The 15,544-nt window shown below is 39.0% G+C and overlaps 1 protein-coding gene and 1 pseudogene across 1 annotated transcript; both read right to left on the bottom strand.

Moving 5' to 3' along the window:
• Positions 1–8,171: 8,171 nt before the first annotated feature.
• On the bottom strand, positions 8,172–10,242 carry LOC129770007 (cytoplasmic tRNA 2-thiolation protein 1). The gene is made up of 2 exons (XM_055772585.1): positions 10,058–10,242; positions 8,172–9,634 (listed from the first exon to the last, which is right to left on the bottom strand). The coding sequence occupies exons 1-2, from the start codon at positions 10,103–10,105 to the stop codon at positions 8,657–8,659; spliced, it is 1,026 nt and encodes a 341-aa protein (XP_055628560.1). The 5' UTR covers positions 10,106–10,242; the 3' UTR covers positions 8,172–8,656.
• Positions 10,243–13,125: 2,883 nt separating this feature from the next.
• Positions 13,126–15,115, bottom strand: LOC129769979 (uncharacterized; annotated as a pseudogene).
• Positions 15,116–15,544: the final 429 nt, after the last annotated feature.

Genomic DNA, 15,544 nt, shown 5'->3' on the forward strand with positions numbered 1-15,544 from the left:
ACAACAGCAAAATGAACAATGATCGGACGTAACGTCATCAATCCACGTTAAGATTCCACCTAACCCCGAATCGATTTTAGATTCTCTTACGGGGAATATCAAAGAGCTTCATTATGAAGATCGTATTTTTTCCATAACATGTGCATAAAAATTTGAATGTTTATAAACTCTTGCGAAATATGTAACACGCACAAGTACGAGAGAAAACCATTTCATACCACCAAGACCAATCACTGAAAAACCGTTGGATAGAGTCAACATGGACATATTAATTATAGATAAGCATTGCTTTTTCAAAGCATTTGCAAATGATTTTCCTTAAATCCACAAATGTAATACATGTTCAAAAAGCATTGGGAAAATATATCAGTAACTTTGGAGTGCCTAAACAAATCATAACAGACCATGAGACCACTTTCAGGTCCATCCAACTTAAAGATTTTCTTGCCCAGTTAGGAACACTAACAGATTACGCGGCATCTGAATCTAACAGGCAAATTGAACGTGCCCACTCAACTATTATAGAAATATTTAACACAAATAGGCATAATTTCAGAACCATGGGAACTAAATCAGTTGTAAAATTATCTGTAGCATTGTACAATAATACTGTGCACACCAAACGAAATACTTTTAAATCAAAATAATATTGTCAACCCAGAAGAAATACTAAGAGATGCACAAGAACTGTTCTCCAAAGTTAAAGTAAACATGGAACAGTCACAGAAACATGTTATTAGCCAAAATGCGAAAAAAGAAGACCCTTCTAACATAAACGAAGGCAAGAAGTTTTTGTCATACCAAATATTCGAACCAAAAAGCAAGTAAGAGCAAATAAAACAAATGCCAATGCGGTAACAGACCGCACATTTTAAAACAATAATGAAGTGAAACGACATGAAAATAAAATCAAAAGACCGAAGAAATTATAATGTAACTTTATCTCATTATGTATTACAGATGCTTCTCTCATACATAGGAATCATAGAAATCATCGTACTCTCGAAACCCTCAGGTCAAGAACTCACAATTAGAAATTTCTATCAAGATCTCATATTGATGCACAAGATAAACTCTTGTAAGATCCAGACAGGGAACATTAGGATTATCCATTCAACTTAACAGATCTAGAGATTACAATCAATCAACCTACGAACCTATTATACCACAAACAAAAAGAGAATAATGTGCTTAATCAACTTAACAAACACGAAATACGCGAATTGTACTCTAATTTTCTACTCATTAAACCAACGAATCATAAGAGAACCAGGAGATGGGACATCATCGATACGACCTGGAAATGGATAGCCGGGAGCCCGGACGCCCAAGACTTACGAATAATTGACAGAAGCTTGAACCAATTAGTCGAAGAAAACAACCACCAAATCAAAATCAACGAACAAATTGGCAATAGCATTTCGGAACTGATATCCGCCATCAATGAAATAATCGAAAAACAACACATCAATCGAATCATTCTTGATGATATCGACATAATCACAACTATTCTCAATATCGACACTCTCAACAAAATCCTCATCAACATCCAAGAAGCGATATTTTTGACGTAGAACTACGTCTTTCATTAAGGGTGTCAAATCAGAAAACAGGTCACGTTTTTATGAAATAAAGTTAACATTAATAACTATTTTTGCCGCGAACGGATTTTGGCGATTTACATACTAAACGAATCGGAAATTGCGTAAGATTTGTCCCCTAGAATCCCCTTGTTAGTAAATGGTTAAAATTCATGAAAACTTTAAGTGTTTCTATTTTCCCATACATTTGTTGTGTCCATTTGAGTGCTTTCCCGAACAGAGCTATCAATAACGAGCAACTTATCGACGACCAACGGAGGGGAAATCGTAGGATTTAAAGTCTCCGTGAACAAAGGAAAAGAAGAAGAATGAAGGGGAATACTTGCCTAGAGTATAAACAGTGGATCTCGCTGAGGCAAACTTTCATTCGGCATCGGACTGTTGAGTAATCCAGTTCACTTTGCTTTCGCTGCGCTTCGATCTAAGATTGGACCCCACCAGTGGTAATCCAACTTGGAAATCGTCGTTTGATTTTTCTGTTCGTTTTTCGCGTTATTCGTATCGTGTGTTCTTCTTTCCGCGTCATAAATTGGACGCTTCGCGTAGTGTGCGATGAGCAAGAAGAAGAGGTAGGCAGGCTCGAGCCCTGCAAAAAACGAACGCATTGTCAGGAGCAATAAAATTTCGAAGTAAGCGTCATCTAATGATGCACGCGGTGTTGGTGCAGTGAAAAGCGCTCGCACTGAACCGAGCCTTCGCGAATGTGACACCGCACCGTACAACAGCGAAGTAGGCGATTTCGGCGCGTCGGTCGAAAATGTAAACGCCCAGGCAGCAACCAAAATCAAGCTCCCCCCGCTGGTGGTGAAGGCGGTCGCTCTTGACAAACTCATCAGCGAATTCGCATCGATGGGTGTTACAGCAGAGTACAAGCTGTGTGGCATAATTCGGTCTTTTTCCAAGCAGTTAACATTGTTTATTTTCCGTCTTCATATGGGCAAAGGCACAATTGGCACAATGCATCAATGCATTAAACTGACGTTATGGCGAAGCAGACGTTAAGGTTGTGCACCAAAAAATTATTTGGGAATACTAAGCAACTTGAATATCTTACTGGAATGTTATAAGTTATTTGGGTTCGCGTGCCAATCGCAAAATTGCCTTCAACTAGGATTGCATTTGCGCTAATATTGATCATAATGAAGCATTGCTACTGTTTTCGAGGTTGTTATTAACAAAAAAAAGTTTATTTCTCTTGTTTAGTCATCAAGAAAGTAAATGTTCTGGAATTTTGTATGTGATTAGGTTTTGCTTGCCAGTAGCAAAACTTCCTCCACTAAGGGAGACAGCTGCGCTTATCTCGAGCATGAGAAAGTAATGCAACTCTTTTCGAGGCCAGTAATATTAACAGAAGCGTTTCTTTTGAGAATAGCGCAAAATGATGAGAAATGTTTATATTGCTAGTAGTTTCAAGCCACCAATGTATGGCTCTGTATGCATGCTATGGTGAACGCTTGTTTGGCGCTTGGTTTACGCTTAGTTTGTACGTATCTAGAGGTGCGATTCCTTTGATTCCTTCTAACTACGTCAAAACAAAAAAAAATCGAGGGGTTGTATCCGAGACACGACCGTTTAAGATGTAGGACTACGCAATCTTTTTTTTTTTAAATTGTTGGTTTATCATTTCGGATATTATTTGCGGATACGATGAAATTTCATAAATAACTCTTTAGTAAAAAGTTCCGGAGACCCTGAAAAGGTTTAATGGCTTGCGTGGTTTTGTAGAATCATTTCGAGAAGCAACAATTCTTTCTTGCCTTTGCGAGAACAATACACTAATTGGTCATATGTCGCAATTAGTTTCTTTATATCAATGCACGCATTGCACTGAGTATTTACCGAAAGGCATCTTCCGTGCATCGCCATTCAACAAGCATCAAACACGCGTCTAACAACATATGCACACAGTTGCAGCGATAAAAATGAAACATAGCGAAAATGACCGTTTATGAAAAATCGTTTCTCGACTCTCAGTCAAAACCGTCAACAAAGCTAGGAACTTGATGCATCAGAACAGAACCGTTGTTTCTATTCTAGCGGCTGCATAAGTTGCTCGTTATTGACAGCTCTGTTCGGGAAAGCACACAAATGGACAGAACAAATGTATGGGGAAATAGGAATGCTTCCAATTTTCATCAATTTAAACCCTTTACAGACTATCGGATTGTAATGTATAGCATATTAAACAAATCTTAGAAAATTTCCGATTCGATTGGTATGCAAATCGTTAAAATCCGTTCGCAGCAGAAATAGTTATTAACGTCAACTTTATTTCATAAAAACGTGACCTGTTACCTGATTTGGCACCCTTAATGTAAGACGTAGTCCTACGTCAAAAACTACGTCCAACTAAATACGTCTGCGTCTTCTCGACTCGAGGAATCCAGGACAGAACGGTCACTAGCCGGCGCAATCATCAGCTCGTGTAGAGTTGTCATGAGCGGTACAACCTTTGGCTCTTGTTGAATGAACAATGGACTGCACAACCTTCGGCCCGTGTATCTGTAAAGAGTGTGTGTATGTATTGGCGCGACTAAGTAAAAGTTTATAGATCAGATAGAAGGGATATGAAGCAGGGACACAACGAAGGAAACATCATTAAACGTTGACGTCGGCGTTTCTGAGGAACAGATATAGATGAAGCAGAAGATCAGGATCACGGCTACCTAAGATATCCCGGACGGAGATATTCGATTGTCTGCCTTGTGCTCTCAGTGCTCTAGAGAACTGAGAACGAGCAGCATCGAACCGGATACATGACCAGACAATATGCTCGATGTCGTGGTGACCATCACTACAATCACAAAGATTGTGCGTTTAGGTTGTAGTGATTGGACATAAGCCGAGGTATCACGCGAATGAAATCACGACCTACATTCAATCCCTTGAACCATGCACTCGTCGATACCTCAGAGATAATCGTGTGTAACCAACGACCGAACTCATCTTCACTCCACATGCGCTGCCAACTTACGAGTGTGTGCTGACGAGGAACGTAGGGAATCCATGCTAAGGTAATCTTGAATAATTTTTCGACCAATACACTCAATAGTTGTCTTATTCTTGTTAGGAAATAAGATGAGCGTTTATCAACTTTCATTGAGCGGATTGCCTCTATTGAGCTGAGACTGTCTGAAAAAATAAAATAATGGTCGATGGGCAATGTTTCAATGATCCCTAGTGCGTAGTATATCGCACCCAGTTCAGCGACATACACGGAACAAGGATCTTTGAGTTTGAAAGAGGCACTGGAATTTTCATTGAAGATGCCGAAGCCAGTGGACCCGTTTATGAATGAACCGTCAGTAAAGAATATTTTATCAGATCTAACTTTCCCATATTTTCCAAACATATCGACGGAATGGCATTGGATCGTAGATGATCTGGAATTCCATGGATTTTTGTCGCATGGCCCGATCAAAAATGACAGAGGAATTGCAAAAGTATGAGAAGCAAACTTGGTTGGAGATGCCTGGTGAAGGGTGCACGTCGTGGGTAAGGTACTCATGGTATAAAGACATAAAACTTGACTGAGGAGTCAGTTGTAGTAGATTTTCGAAGTTATCAATCACCAATGAATTCATGATCTTGCAACGAATGAGAAATCTGTAGAATAATTATGTGAACCAAAGAGTAAGCGGGAGTACTCCTGCAAAGACTTCGAGACTCATCGTATGTGTCGAATGCAATCACCCCATGGCTATACGCAAGCAACGATATTGTATCTTCTCCAGCTTGAGAATATGAATCCTGGCAGCTGATCGGAAGCAAAAACTGCCATATTCTAACACTGATAATATCGTTGTTTTGTACAGCTTAATGAGGTCTCCTGGATGGGCGCCCCACCATGTTCCGGTTATTGTTTGGAGAAAATTGATTCTTTGCTGGCATTTCTGTTTCAGATACATTTACAGTTTGAGGGCCCACGTGAACAGATTGTTCAGGACTTTTGCAGAACGACGGGATTAGTACCCGTGATGGAAATAACTCCATCGTCTGCAAGTTGTCTCAGCGTGCAGTCTCTAGTTAGACAATCATCCATATCATTGACGTAAAAACTGTACAAGAGGGAGCTTAGGCAGGAGCCTTGTGGTAGGCCCATAAAACTGTAACGAGAAGATTTCGATCTGCCATGAGAGAAAATCATGTGCTTTTCTGACAGTAAATTTTACAGGAAATTATTGAGAATTGGTGAAAGTCCACGATTATGAAGCTTCTCTGAGATAATTTCCATGGAATATGTATCAAATGCCCCTTTGATATCAAGAAAAATAGAAACCATTTGTTCTTTACGAGCAAATGCAATTTGAATTTCAGAAGATAGCAGCGCGAGACAATCATTCGTCCCTTAACCCCGGCGGAAGCCAAATTGCGTATTTGACAGCAAATTGATCATTTTAACCCACTTGTCCAAACGAAGAAGAATAATTTTCTCTAACAATTTACGAATACAGGATAACATTGCAATCGGCCTATACGAGTTGTGAAAGCAAGCCGGCTTGTTGGGTTTTCGTATGGCTATCACTCTCACTTGTCTCCAGTCATGCGGGACAATATTCAGCTCCAGAAACTTGTTGAACGAGTTCAGCAAACGCTGTTTCGCCAAGTCGGGAAGATTCTTCAACAAGTTGAATTTAATCTTGCCCGACCCCGGAGCTGAATTGTTACATGAGAGGAGGGCAATTGAAAATTCTACCATCGAAAAGTTCTCATAATCGCATTGGAGTGGAATATCGCGTACGACGCTTTGTGCAGGAACGGAATCGGGACAAACCTTCCTTGCAAATTTGAAAATCCAACGGTCAGAGTGTTCCTCACTTTCATTCGCATGGTTCCAGCCACGCATTCTCCTAGCTGTACTTCAAAGAGTACTCATAGCGATCTCCCTTGACATACCATTGACGAACTTCCGCCGATATCCACGCTTTTTTGCTTTAATCAAACCTTTTGGTTTGATTTCTAGATCTTGGTACTTTCAAAACCATTCCACTAATCTAGTTTTCCTGAATTTTTCGAAAGCGGATGATTTCTGACCTTTGAGCACTCCTTATCCCACCAAAGTGATGGAGGGCGACGTCGGAAAGTGGCAGCGGGTACACGTTTCTTTTGAACTTGAAGTGCGCTATCGTAAATCAAACTTGATATAAAGATATACTCTTCAAGGGGAGGAAATTATCGAAATTAGGAATGCATTGAATTCTCTTGTTGATAAAAGTATTAGAATCACTTTCATTTGGATTCCTTCCCATTGCTCTATTCCTGGTAATGAGAAAGCGGATACACTCGCAAAGATGGGTAGTATGCAGGGCACTGTTTTGAAAGACAAATAGCGTATCGGGAATTCTTCTCCATTTCCCGACAGCAGTCACTCACCAGTTGGCAAAACCAATGGAACAGAGATGACCTTGGGAGATGGCTATACTCTATTATCCCCAAAGTTTCAACGAATGCCTGGTTTAAAGGGTTAGATCTTGACAGAAATTTTATTAGAACTATGTCCAGATTGATGTCCAATCATTCTGCGCTAAATGCATATCTCTTCCGCATAGGTCTTGCTACTAACAATTTAGGCAATTGTGGTCAAGGATATCATGACATCGAGCACGTTGTTTGGTCATGTAATGAATTTTGCAATGAAAGAATTAAACTGGTTGCCGATTTAGAGGCTCAAGGAGTACACTCACGCATGACAGTTCGCAATATCTTAGCTACTCGCGACCATAATTTTATGTTCCCCATATATGTCTTCCTAAGAAGCGCTAATGTTATTATTTAGGTCACATCTCCTACTCCCACTGTCCATTCTCCCTTCCTTTCCTATTACACAAGCAGAACTTAGTACCCGTTGAGATAAGATCATTACAGGAGCTATTAACATAACAAGGAGGCACTCACTACCAAAGGATACCGTTGCTACATCAACTGGCGATGTAGTTGTTACGACCCACCACAGGCGCTGTTCAAGACAAGGATAATACCGACGAGGCAACGAAGGAATAAATTATATTTTTTTTATATATTGCACTGTAGTTTTAGCTAATTAGACTTAAGTTATAATTATGTAGTTATAATATATTCAAATAGTTTTAAAATGTATTGCTTGATGGTGGCTCTTTATCCACTTGAGCCTAATTAAATCAATAAAGGAAAAAAGGGGAGGAAGTTCATGCATCGAAATGATTGCTTCAGATATTAATTCCGCAAATTTTCTCCAGTCAATATTCTTCGTGAGGTCATACGCAATATCGACTGATTCACTAGATTTTGATTCATTGGCGATCGATCAAATTATTGGTAGGTGATCACTACCGTGGGGATCTTCGATTATCTTCCATGTGCAATCCAGGGATTGGGCACTTGACTGCCCTCATCGGTTTAATCAGAACCTGTGGTTCAGTAATTGAGTCTCCACTGATTCATATCCAGCGGACGTAAAGCTACCTGAGGTGTTGGAAGTACCTGACTTGACTGAAGCGGTTCAATCATCACACTTGGTTAGGTGATTCATATGACTTTTTTTTTTTTTTTACAACTTAAATGCATTTTTATTCAGATGTTTTGCTATTTGAATACATATTTTACAGTTCAAGTGACACAGTCTGGGCTTTACATCTTTGGTTCAGCTTTTGGATTTAAAATCATACTGTTGAGCAAAAGTTCCTTATTTTTAATTTGACAGTTGTTCACCATTTTAATGGTATTGTTTGAAATTGATTCATATGACACGCTGCGACCGAGTTATATTCAGCGGACTTATAGCAACATGAGATGTTGGCAGTAGCTGTAGAGCCTTCTGACTTGCTTTCAATTTTTCGACTGGAACTATTAATGTTCTGTTTTCACTCCCTCTTTCCGTTTTGTTTTGCGGTTTCACTCATTTGCATGCCACGAGTCACTAGGGAAAGAACGGCCCACTGTGTCTTGGCCCTGTTGTAACACAGCAAGGGCGAACGGTTCCGCGAGCAACAGAACATCTTTTACACCCTCACAGCAATCATTTCAAAAAGGCATGTGATATACTTTACATAATAATTTGTCGTTAATCAATATATTTGCTAGAAATCATTATCGATGCTAGTCGCATTATGTCTGTTCATGTTTTGAGCTTTAATCATCTTATCACCTCTAGATTTTTTGCCTATCCCTAGCTTGGGCAATCCACGGTTTAACCCTTCTAAAAGTGTACATGCTTTGCAGGGTTGCTGGGAGGATACAAATCCACATCTATTACATACACCTCTAGCTGGTTTTTTCACGGTATCTTTGAATAACAACTGCTCACCTGAATGAATAATGTCCATTATGGCTAAAGGGCGTACTTTCTCTAAATCCTTCAAAAATGCTCTGGCATGTCCTCGGTACGCATTTGGTGCAAATACACATTCAGTGGAAAAATAAACTAATTTCTTAAAATGTGCATACATAACAATTTCCTTCTCGTACGCATATTTCAACGGCTTGACGCGCGGAATTGAGTCGGAATCATGCCCACCAGTTTTGATATCACAACATCTACGCAATCTTGCAACATCTCCCCGCAGTATGTTCATTATAACGGTTTCAGCAATATCATCCGCGTTATGGCCCGTAGCTACGCAATCGACAGCCATAAGTCGTGCTCCTCTATCCAAAGCTTGTCGGCGAAAAACTCCACAAAATGTGCAGTTGTTAGAACGTCCAATCTCGGCTACAATTTTATCCATTGTCCATCCATACAGTTCTTCGTACGACAGTATTTTTAGTTGCATATCATAATCTTCACTGTTCTTTTTCACAGTTTCAAGACTGTCGTCTCGGTATCCGGTAATGCCTTCATCTATTGATAGCAGTACCAGACGCAAACCGTACCTATACCTTTCGTTCAATACCTTTAGCACATGTGCCAAAACTGTACTATCTTTACCACCACTCGCAGCAATAGCAACCAAGTCACCATGATGGAATAACTGCTCTTGCTCAATTGTGTTGTGAATTTCCATCTCGAATGCCAGGAAAAAACATTCTTTGCACAACGTGTCTCCGGTTTTTGGGCGCTATGAATAGATATCAAAGTTAGAATCATTACAGGCAGCTTCAATTCACGACTAAAAAGTTGGTAGAAACCATAGAAACAACTTGTACGCAAAGAAAGTGGAGGAGAAATAAATCTAGACTAAAAATAAAATATGTCCTTTCGTATGGAATATCCTGCAAAAGGTGAAGTCGAAAACAAAACAATTTTACGTGACATTTTACAATAATGTTTAAGTGGAGATATTTGGAAATTCTTGCAATAATAGTTGAGCAAGGGTCAGGACTACTTGTTTTAGACATTGAAAAAATATCCAGTAAATATTTTCATTCAAATTTTTACAATTTAAAACTGCCTCCGACGATTTTTTGCAGATGTGAAAAACTTTCGTGAAATGTAAATATTTTAATATGTGCGCAGATTCATTTATTTTAGAGCCATTTACCTTTAAAAACGCATTTCTACCACAATCAGCTGTGCATAAAACCGGCATAACTGAGTTTTGTCAAATAAACTTTTATTAAGTATTCAGTAACCATACATTTAACAAAAAGCGAATTGAAGCAGCAATTCTGTTATGCACTCCTTCAAGAAATATGTCTTGTGCGAGGTTTTTGTTTTTCTTTCATTGACAGATAAAAATATAAGGGCTAAGTTCAAGGCAATTTCCAACTGTTCCTAACAAGGTGAAACGACTCTGACATTTCTAGTTCACACCCTCAATGCTCATGTGCGTACTTTGCTTCTGGAAACTCTTTTGTTTATCTTATGCGGTTAATATTTAGTGCTGCTATCTTGCGTTTAAATAAGTGAAAAATGTATTATGATGCGCCAAATATTCCTTTTCCGCCCGTTTGTGACATCGGTCCATCATTTGAGAAAAATCGGGCTACCAAAACCTACAAAATACACAGAGAGGCAGATACCGACAATTTTAAGCAGTTGTACAGGTTTAGTTGCGAAAATGTAGGTTTTTTTTAGCAACAACCTTTCTACCCTACTATGAGGAAACAAGAGGAGGAGCGTTGCAAAACATGCAAAAAAATGAAATTTCGCGTAACTTTTCAATAGGATCTATTTAACAAATCGCAAATTCAAAGAAAATCGTGGGTAAAGGATGACGAAACATTTTTTGAAAATGTTTTAAACTGAATCAATTTTCTCGATCACTGTTGCTGTTGCAGGCAAGCGATGTTGATATACTAACTGTAGTAATGAATACCAAATCTATATTCGATGAATTTATGGGGAAAACGTGAAAAAAATCAAATAGGTCGTTTTCATCAACTGAGTTGTATATTGGACATATCACATAGTTCTTTTTGTGCATATTATTTGTACATAGTTCATTTTGATTTCTTTTATGTACGAATCCATATCTGAGTCAAATACTCTATTTCCTGCAAGTGATGACCGCCTTCCTCGGCCAGGAATTTTCAAGGATTTAAGGAAAGCCTGATAATACCACTTTTGTGTGACGTGTGACAGCAATCGTCGTAAATCTTCCAACATCGTTGTAGGTAATTGGATGGGTGCTGTATATAAGGGTTTCAATTGAAGGTTTCCCAACGGAACCGATCTCGACGTCAATAGATTAATGTGATTAGGGTTTTCTTCTGTCACATCTTGTTTGAATGCAACGATACCGGGTGTTTCCGTAGAGCACGAGATGATACGAGCTGATTTGAATTTAAATGGTTCGTTATTCATGGTGAATTTGGGTACTGTTTGCCGCTCATTTAGAGCTAACCAATCGAAGAACCGATTTTGTTCCATTTCTTTCACAATAACTGGAGGGTTTCGTTTGATGGATGCAATGAATAAATTCCAATCACGAGGTGTTTCTATGTTGGCATGCGTCCTTTTTTTCGCCCGCTCAATGGCAGAATTACGGTTCCCGGAATAAATCGCCACAGAAAACGACTGCAACAGAAACCACCGCTTATAAAATGTGTAGTAGGCTATAAATATTGTGGCGCGGTATTGTATTTCAAAACAAGAATTAACCGGGCAAACGTATCGCCCCAGGCAAACGTAACGCCCCGGGCAGACGTATACCGTCCGACGCTCGCTAGAGCTCGGTCGGACATTGCTAAAGGATCGTATCCTATGTTTCAAACTAACCGGGCAATCAGTGGATCCCAGGTTTGCGTGCGAGACACCGCCGCTTCCGACGGCGGGTCGGCGGTGGACTCGGATTGCGTCATCTTGGCGGCATGGGCCGCCTCGATTCCTTATCCTCGCCAAATGGGGACTTCGTCCCCATTACATTGTCCTCAGAATAAATTTCGAAAAACGAGAACAAGAGAATAAATTTATAATAGAAATGTGAGGCACATGATGTTTTTCCCGCGCCAAATATTTCTAGCCTACTACACTTTTTCTAAGCGGTTGTTTCTGTTGCAGTTGTTTACTGTGGCGATTTATTCCGGTCACCCAGAATTACATGTGTCGCATTCCATATGACTATGGCCGCTAGTCATGAATTTATGATGAAAAGTCAATTTCCGCCCTTCAGACGCCATTATTTCGACAACATACATCATCAGGAATAAGATGATGCGATTGTTATTTTGTCCAGCGCAACGAATGAAGCTTTTCAACGTAAACTGGTAAATTTTTCAGGTATGCCCACAAGCACGATCCGATTTCTCTTGATCCTCTTTTCGCTCGGGTTTCATCTCATATGTAGCAAAGTGGTATATTTTTACCCACTTCAGTTTCAAAGATTGTCAAATTATATGTATACAGCTGACGGCTGTAAAAAGAACGACCACAAGTCAAATAGGGTGTGGCTAATTGCTTTTGCAGATCAAAAGATATTGTCCGTACGGATAGATCAGTGTTCGCCTGCAGTCTATCTTGTTTCTTCTCATCATACATGCGTCCAGCTCCTAACTGATGTGCTTCCTTTCGAACAAGTATTTCCTGTCGTTTAACAATGTCATTCTCCACCTGTAACTCTACTTTGATCATATCACACGTGTTGCATGTGTCAACTTTAGGCTTTCGAAATTTAATATTCAGCGAATTAAAAGCAATCCTGTATGTGTCATAATGTACTGGAATAATGTTATCTACACCGCACTGGTTCTGATACAGCTCGTGCATTCGATGTATTGTTAAATCAGAAGATAGATAGAGACAGAATGACTTTTCACGCCTGTAGTGACTTTCTTCAACTGGGAATGATTTGATGTGCTTAACTATGTAATGAGCATGTTCGGGATCAATTTTCTTTCTCGATGTATTATCTTTCCGCATGTCATCTCGGGCTATCCCGACACCCAAGACCAGTTTATCGGCAAGAACACGAATTTTACGTTCCTTGAGGTCGTACGTAGACATAAACATTCGTTTGCAAACCTTAACCGCACCTCCTACTCCTGGGAGCATATAGATCCAAACAAACAATAATTTATTATTGCATTTGTTCCGAAAACTAACAATCCAATTATTAAACTTATTTTTTTTTTCTGAGTGAATTCGATTAAAATCCGTTAAAATTATAAATTAAATAAATAATATAACTGTGTTGTATTTTATTACCTGTGGACGAACTGTGCTGATTACAGTTATGTGGCTTGATAAGAACCGATTTTGTCCTGAGTGTGTCAGGTCAAGCAGGCTGGCCAAAAAAAATTTTCGGAGAGGTTCAGGAAATTTTTCATTGCACCTCATCCTACAAGCACATGGGGGTTGCACATGCCTGGCTGGGATGATAGTTCCATCTCTTTTCATATACTAGAGCTCTTCTTCTTTGAGTTTTCTGTTTTCCTTTGGCGAAAAAGATTTACTTTTCTTTGCCTGTGGTTCTCCTACATCTGCCTGAAAGATATGCTCATTTTCTTCTATAGCCAATGAAACTTCAGAATTATTATCAGATAAATGATCATTGTTAAACTGCTCAAAATATTCATATACTGATAAATCGTTTAATGTCGTAGCATCCCCGTCAGGCAACCAATCTGGATCCATGTTGTCATCTGAGAAATCGTCTGCATGTTCACAAGCGCTGAAATCCTCTGCCTGAGGAAATCTACGACTTTCTTCCTGTGCCAATTGAGAAGAAACAATGTCAAGTTGATACTGGGTAATTATAGATTTGTTTCTCCGCAATTGTTGACAATCGTCTTTGACGGAACGAGCTTGTTTGGACTTGCCTAATAACCACCAAATTTAACGGTGTATCGTCCACGGAATTTTCGCTTTTTGAAAGACTCAAAGAAAATTAATCCAACGGAGTGGATGTTTGGACACGCTGGAATGATGGGTGTTCTTCCAAATGGTAAATGAAATCTTGTGGGTAAAGCGGTTTGATAAGTTTTGCTCTATTTTGAAAAGATCACCCAATTCAATTTACCGTAGCTAACTCTGATTGAGCTTAGTATTTTTCGCCCGGAGTTTGTGGACCAATTCGACATGTCATTAAATGCAATACGATCGATGCCTGGATGGATCAGATTCGACCATGGTTCTTGACTGCTCAGGTTGAGGCTCTCATGAAAATCTGGTTCAAAAGTTTATGGTAACTTACTTGGTAAATTATGAGTTATGAATGAAATATTCTTCAAACATTCCTTTCAATGTAGCATTGTACTGGTTGGAAAATGTCGGTGTCTGCACTATTATCAATGGGTATCTTGTTGATCAAATCAGTTTTGTTGCATTTTGCGGTTTCTCGTAAACGTTTCTTTTGAATTGCGTTTGATCCTAGTGTGCGGTCTATCGAAGGGCCAAACAAAGAATTTCGACGCCGTGTTACATTATTGTTATTGGTCTCTAAACTTGGGCTGCGAGTGACGATGGACATTCACCAACAATGGCATAATTTGTAGTACCGTTACCTGAAATTAAACGAATATTTACAGAGCCAAAATGTTGATACTTTGTTAGAAGCTTGCGCTGGATAAAGTGAATGTACTTGTAGGTAACGAAAAAGTTTTTTTTTTCGATACTCAATGTTGATTTCACAGTTGTATATTAAAACTTTTTCATCTTACCATACCGTACTTTTTCCAAGTCGCTTTTAACCAGAGCAGTATGGTTTATATCACGAGGCTTTTTCCATAAAACAGCCTTTTTCGAATTGTACTGTTGTCGCAAATCTCCATTGAATGGTTCTTCTGATAATGGAACTTTGTCTGAAACGAAGATGTGATTTGTAGTCGTGCAATACTGCAAACTACTGTTGATACAAACTTCCTCGAAGCGCCCCGTAATAGAATGAGCCGGTGAAACTGCCGAACCTGCTGCCGAGGCTGCCTCCATTTCCACTTTTTTCCACATCTGATGAGAGTAAATTTTTCATTAAATGTGGCCTCACAAGGATCACGATCAACAGACCAATGAACAATACCACGTTATTTTGTTTGTTTTGACACTTCGGGTACTACGACCGATGTGCAGATTACAGCGCTGTTGTTTTTATGACACTTCAGACGTTTGAATCAAACACCAACGGCAAACGTCTTATATAACAGTGGAACATGTATCCGCATTGACGGCATTGAGCTTCGTGGTTTGCAGAAGAAATGAACACACTTTCGATATAAAAATTATGAATGAAAATTATTTTACCCAAATCAAAATAGTAAAAGAAAATCACTTTTGCTTGCAAGAAGTGAAAAAATATCATACAAAAATTTTGTCTAAAGATAATTTTATATTATAATGGTAAGTTTTGGTGAGAATATCTGAAAATTCACAGAAAACAACTTACATAGCAGTACAGCTAACAGCATCATTTACAGTAATAAGAATAGTAGCAGTAGCAACAATGATAACTGATTGTTTTCGTTTTTTTTTTTTTTTTTTCCAATTCGTTTATTTGTAAGGCTCAATCGCATAAGCTTTGCGGAGCCGCTAACTCAAGTTTTGTTTATACAAAAATTTCATCTTAAATCTATGTTTAGTAGGTTTCGACCGATTA

Source organism: Toxorhynchites rutilus, chromosome 2 (genome assembly GCF_029784135.1).
Source record: "Toxorhynchites rutilus septentrionalis strain SRP chromosome 2, ASM2978413v1, whole genome shotgun sequence".
NCBI lineage: Eukaryota > Metazoa > Arthropoda > Insecta > Diptera > Culicidae > Toxorhynchites > Toxorhynchites rutilus.